At 42.1% G+C, this 6,079-nt stretch overlaps 1 protein-coding gene across 1 annotated transcript in view; it reads right to left on the reverse strand.

Annotated features, from left to right (window-relative positions):
- LOC137525328 (NXPE family member 4-like) overlaps positions 1-5,465 on the reverse strand; it is a 12,634-nt gene extending 7,169 nt beyond the window's left edge. Inside the window, exons 1-3 of the mRNA XM_068246383.1 lie at positions 5,385-5,465; positions 1,933-2,663; positions 994-1,055 (exon numbers count right to left, since the gene is read on the reverse strand). Of these exons, the coding sequence (XP_068102484.1) occupies positions 994-1,055; positions 1,933-2,663; positions 5,385-5,465 (874 nt within the window). The remainder of the gene's footprint in view (positions 1-993; positions 1,056-1,932; positions 2,664-5,384) is intronic.
- Positions 5,466-6,079: the final 614 nt, after the last annotated feature.

Raw genomic sequence — 6,079 nt, forward strand, 5'->3', positions numbered from 1 at the left:
AGAAATGGGACTAAATGTAAAAGGAGACTAGAGACTGATATTCCCTAACCAATTGTAGAAGCAACCAACTCGGTTACACATGCATGGTTAGGATAAGACCCTAGTAAGCCCATCGACTGGTAAAAGGAGTCATCCCCCACACACTAACAATCAAACACCCTTCATACAATCGACATGTTTCTTCTATAAATAAATGAAGACTTCCCACGTGCTTTGCAGATGGTGACCTGGCTGGGATTTAAATTGGGGACCCAGCTCTGCAAGGTGAGAGCGCTAACCACTACGCCCACCATGCTCCATATTTATTGTTACGTATAGAGCACTTGAGGGGGATAAAGATGTGATTAATCTGAGAATATAAATCAGGGTATGATTAAATCCTCTATAATAATCTCCCTGTGTCCCTGCGTGTGCTGTTTCTGTGTAGCTGGTCTGTGCTTTTTGCTATTGTGCATGTGCACAGCACGGACCACGCCTCACAGAGACAGGAGGGCGGGGCCAAGGAGCCCGGCGGGCGTGTGAGCGGGCGGCCGGGTGTGCGGCGGTTGCGCATGCAACGGTTGCGGTTTTTTTAATTCGAGTGAAAATTCCGATTGGACTTCCCGCTTTTATTTCTTTTCCTTTTTTTTCCTGAACTGGGAGTGGTGGAAACTTCTAATCAATTTTTGCATGATCTTATGGTGTGTGGTAGATTGACAATTTTGAAATTAGAGACACAAGCAATATTTCTGAGTTTTCTATTTTTTTCCCCACAATTGTAGGAAAATTGAACACACTTGTGTGGTTCTTTGGACAGATTTTTTCAAATGTTACAATCAACCTGAAGAATTGATTGTAAATCTTGAATTGAAAAGAAATATAAAAATGGTATGGTCTGTGGCTGCCTTTACAGTGATTTTAAAATGTGAGAAGTTTGCATTATAGTACAAAAACCGTTTGTGCAAAAGAAAAATGGGGGGGCGGGGGGGGGGGGGACAAAGATAAATGACTTACTTCCACAAGTGTTGATGGATATCGTGTCAAAGGTTTGAGGGATTTTGATGTAAATGTTTGACCTTCAGAAATGATCAGAAAGACAAAAGAAATCAGAATTCTTTCATAAATTAGCATTCTTTCATAAATTAGCCTTGCAGAGAATCCCCCATGAAGAGATGGACTAGTCCAAAACCTGTCGGTGATGTCAGATTGCTACTACCTACTGTAAGTGACAGCAACACAGGAGAAAAGTCATTTATGGCTCATTTTACTCGGGAAGAAACATATTTCTTATTTGTATGTGTTTGCATGTATTTTAATTTTTATTCGCGATAGCGGTCCTTTAAAGGGAAATAAATATGGCAGCCTTCTTTTCACTTTCACCTCACCTTCACTCTAATGTATCTATTTCACTAAATATTTTATAATTATATATATATCAAGCCTTTTCACAAACCCAGCAACATAAGCTATAGGTCCCTTTTAGTGAAGATATATCAAAAGTTAGTAACTGACTATTTCATACTGTGATTTTTCAGCACAGAGCTCCACTTTGGCCATGGCCCGTGGAGTGGCCGGTGCTTTTGAGGTAATCCACCCGGGCCCATAGTTTCTTGCAGGTAGCGAGCAGGCTACAAGTGGCTTCCAGACCCCAGCTCATGGGTCTCCACCAGATACTGAATACCGCAGTGGCCCGCCCACTTTCCACTATAGCCAGATACAGTATACCACAGGGGCCCGCCCACTTTCCACTATAGCCAGATACAGAATACCGCAGGGGCCGAAAAAACAGGTTTATTATAACAGACGTTCAATTATATCAGGAATTGCTAAACCAGGTGTTACTCCCTTATACGTATAATGGTGCTTGGCCAGGACCTGGACATTTATATTACCATACCCGAAGTTCTACTATATCAGAATTTATCATAACGAGGTTATACTGTACTACCATACCATTCAAAGAGTTTATTTTGCTCCTGGGTAATATGGGATATTCCCGGCGGATAGCTCCTCATTTCATTCAGGCTCTGGCAGGTAAAGTTGGGTGCTTTATAGCAGTAATATTCTTCTTCATACAAGGGGTCTATGTATTCACAGATCTCTTTCCCCTCTTCCTTGTACAGCTTAAACGCACATTTAGTCACTGCCTGTTTGCCAAGCATTTCAAACCTCCCCTCAAAAACCAGAACGCCTTGGCTTGCATGCCTCGCTCTCCAGAGAGCTGCCACGCCTTCGCTAGGATGAAACAGCACAATGGAGGTCTTGGCTTCTCCAGCCCAAAATAAAGTAAAGTTAACCAGATATGAGCCATTCTTGAGGTCCTCCAGTTGTCCAGAAACAGAAGCTCCAAGCTCTGGGGAGAAGAGCCTGGCTCTTAGGAAGTCCCCACCATAGGTCTTCCTGTTGCCCAAGTAGTCATACATGTCAATCTGGACCACCAAGTCTTCTCCAACACAATACTGTTCCTTGGGATTCACTATGAAGGCTTTGCTTGTTTTGGCACTCGAAGTTCTGTTAAAATTTGTGAAGGGAGCTTCGGGGATGAGTCTTTCAATCTTTTCATACATGGCATCTATTTTCTCTTGGAGCTGTGTTTTCTTAGGGGCCCAGCCCATGAAATTCAGTTCCATTCCTTTCCTGTGGTCTATCCCTTGGCAACTCGGAAGAGCATTTCTGATGATCACCTGTAAATAACATTGAAAAAAACGTTCACAAGAGACTTGGCATATTATAATTATCGCTTAAAGGATACCAGAGCCGAAGGACTCTGGTTAAAGAGACACTGAAGCGGAAAAAAATTATGATTTGTATGTGTAGTACAGCTAAGAAATAAAACATTAAGATCAGATACATCATTCTAATTGTTTCCAGTACAGGAAGAGTTGAGAAACTCCAGTTGTTATCTCTATGCAAACAAGCCATTAAGCTCTCCGACTAAGTTAGTCGTGGAGAGGGCTGTTATCTGACTTTTATTATCTCAACTGTAAGTGAACTGTTTACTTTTCCTCTGCTAGAGGAGAGGTCATTACTTCACAGACTGCTCTGAAAGACTCATTTTGAATGCTGAGTGTTGTGTAATCTGCACATATTATAGAATGATGCAATGTTAGAAAAAACACTATATACCTGAAAATAAAAATATGAGAATATTTTCTTTGCTGCTAATCTTCTAGTAATTATTCATAGTACACAACCAATTCACTATATCATATTTTTTTTTTCCGCTTCAGTGTCTCTTTAAGTAGGTATATGTTGTGGGTAGTGTGGTATACTTACCGTGCCTCCCGTTCCTCTCCATCAATCGCTGTTCCTCTGCATTAATCCCCGTTCTTTCGGCCAACCTTGACGACTCGCAGAACCCAGCTTTCGGACATACTGCACTGCGCATGCGCTGTGTGTCCTTTTTTCTCCCCTGTGCCCATGTCATAATGTCACTATACAGGAATACAGTTGGACGCTCGCTCCCATTGCTCCTGCGTCCCAGCATACAGTGGGGTGCGCACACCGGGACATAGGAATGAGGGGAGAAGGTCTGCTCCTGTATAGAGACATCATATGCTATATAAATTAAATAACAATAAATTAACCCCTCCTTCCCCCCTCCCCTGCTCACCATAAATACCAAAATAAAACATGTATGTCATGAGCATATATCACTGTTATTTTTTGTAAATAAGGGCTTGTAATTATTGAACGGATGGCAAAAAGCCATGTTTCCTAATAAGCCATGTTTCCTGATAAGCCATGTTTCCTGATAAGGGGTGTGGCAGGGATGTGTCTTCAAGTGTCCCTCTTTCTTATCTCAAAAGTTGGGAGGTATGCTATATGGTTAATGAAAGCTGAAAGTAGGCATGGACACAGTAAGCCACCGCCCACACTAAGACGTGTGACGTCACACAATCACCTGACCTGGTGCCACGTGGTACAGGATATGGCGGTGATGGTTGACACTGCGGTGAGAGCAGAGGAGGCCAGTAGTCACACTAGCAAACAGGTGAGATATTAGGGAGCACGGGAACCAGGGGGATAATTTCATGCTTGAGGGGGGCGGCCAGGCAGGCGGCGGAGGCGTTAGGTACATTTCTGTGATATCCGGAAATCTGTCAGTGGTGTATGGGTCGGAAACAGATCCCACTCTGATCACATTCAATCAGAGAGATCTGTCTCATGGTCGATTTTCCCATATATTGACTGATAACTGATGCTCTCATACCCCTACCAAAAGCTTTGGAAGAGCTCAAACTTAAGGTGGCCACACACAATACAATAAAATGATCCGATTTTACGGCAATTCGATAAATATGATCGGATCTCCCGAAAAAAATTGAAAGCTTTCGACTGAAAAATCCGATCGGATTTCCCGTTTTTATCGATCTGGAATGCTGGAAATATTTCTTCAATCTTTCTAAAGATTGTATGGTTTGTGTTAGATTGTCAATTTATTAATATACACACCCTAGCAATTTTCTCAGAGTTTCCAATCATTTTTATCATAATTGGAGAAAAATTGAACATAGTGTGTGGTACATTGGCCAGATTTTTGAAATGTTACAATCAGTCAGAAAAATTGATTGCAATTCTTAAATTGAACAGATATTTAAAAAAATTGCATGGTGTGTGGCCACCTTAAGACAGACAGTGCAGAGTGATGGAACAGTGTGGTCGATACACGCAGACAGGCACCCAGTATAAGAAGTTAGAATTCTTTACTGAAGAAAAACATGCAGAGATATATTATACACCACATCAGGAAATGCAGCTTACTCAGAACAGAGAGGAACACACAGAGTGAATACAGGAAATCACAATACCATAGAGATCTTCACATCATTCTACAGACAGTGACATCTTGTGGTTGCTTTACTGTACTGCAGCTTACCTAATAATGTTGTTACTACCAGCACAGAGATCCTCAGCTTCTCCCTATGAGATCACAGCCTGTCACACCGCTACCATAATATACTGTAATAGTGATGGGGCAGAGTGTTCTGTACACACAGATAGGCAGCCAGTATAACAAGTTACTTAACACAGAGAGGAACGTAATAATAATCTGAACATTTGTAAAGCGCTTTTCTCCTGTCGGACTCAAAGCGCTCAAGAGCTGCAGCCACTGGGACGCGCTCAAGAGGCCACCCTGCAGTGTTAGGGAGTCTTGCCTTGAACTCCTTACTGTATAGGTACTTGACCTAGCCAGGATTTGAACCCTGGTCTCCCATGTCAAAGGCAGAGCCCTTAACCAGTACACTATCCAGCCACCAACGTAGAGAATACAGGAAGTAACAATCCCATATAGATCATCATCCCATTTTACAGACAGTGACACCTTGTGGTTGTTTTACTGTACTGCAGTTTAGGTAATAATCCTGTTGATACTTCCAACAAATAGTACAGGGTAATCTCACCGGTAACATGTTCCTGTAGTACACAACACACATCAGGAATGAGATCACCAACACCACAAGGAAAGGTTTACGTCTGGCCATGGTTTGCTGGAGTCACTGCGGAAAACAGAACAAGATCACTTGTAAAAAGCAGTCATAAATATAACTTGTAAAAAGCAGTCATAAATATACATTATACCGCTGCACTATGATTATGGAGCTTATAAACCGGGTCAAACAGTTCACTTCCTGACTAAGCGAAAAGAGCAGGGAAAATCGCTTTGAAAAGCACTCAACAAATCGCCAGCGCTTGCGATAGCCTAAATGACTTTTTTTCCTATAGTGCTGTCACTTTCAGGAGGTAGTAAAAATCTGACAGATCTGACGGGTTTTGGACCAGTCCCTCTCCTCATGGGGGATTCTCACTATCCCCTCTATTCTTTACAAAGGAGCTCCCTGGAAAGGGTCTATTCAAAGATGCTGTCTGTGTCTCGTTGTGTGCACACTATTGTGGCAGTTGGGCTGTGCAACTGGCAATCAGTAAGTGCATTTGAAAATAAAGAAAACCCAGAGAATCCCCCATGAGGAGATAGACTGATCCAAAACCTGTCAGATTTCTATACCAACTGTAAATGACAGTGACAGAGGGCAAAAGTAATTTATACTGCATCTTAATTTGTTTTGTGATACTGGTTCTTTACAGTATCGCTGTCATA

The sequence above is a fragment of the Hyperolius riggenbachi genome, chromosome 7, assembly GCF_040937935.1.
Source record: "Hyperolius riggenbachi isolate aHypRig1 chromosome 7, aHypRig1.pri, whole genome shotgun sequence".
Lineage (NCBI taxonomy): Eukaryota > Metazoa > Chordata > Amphibia > Anura > Hyperoliidae > Hyperolius > Hyperolius riggenbachi.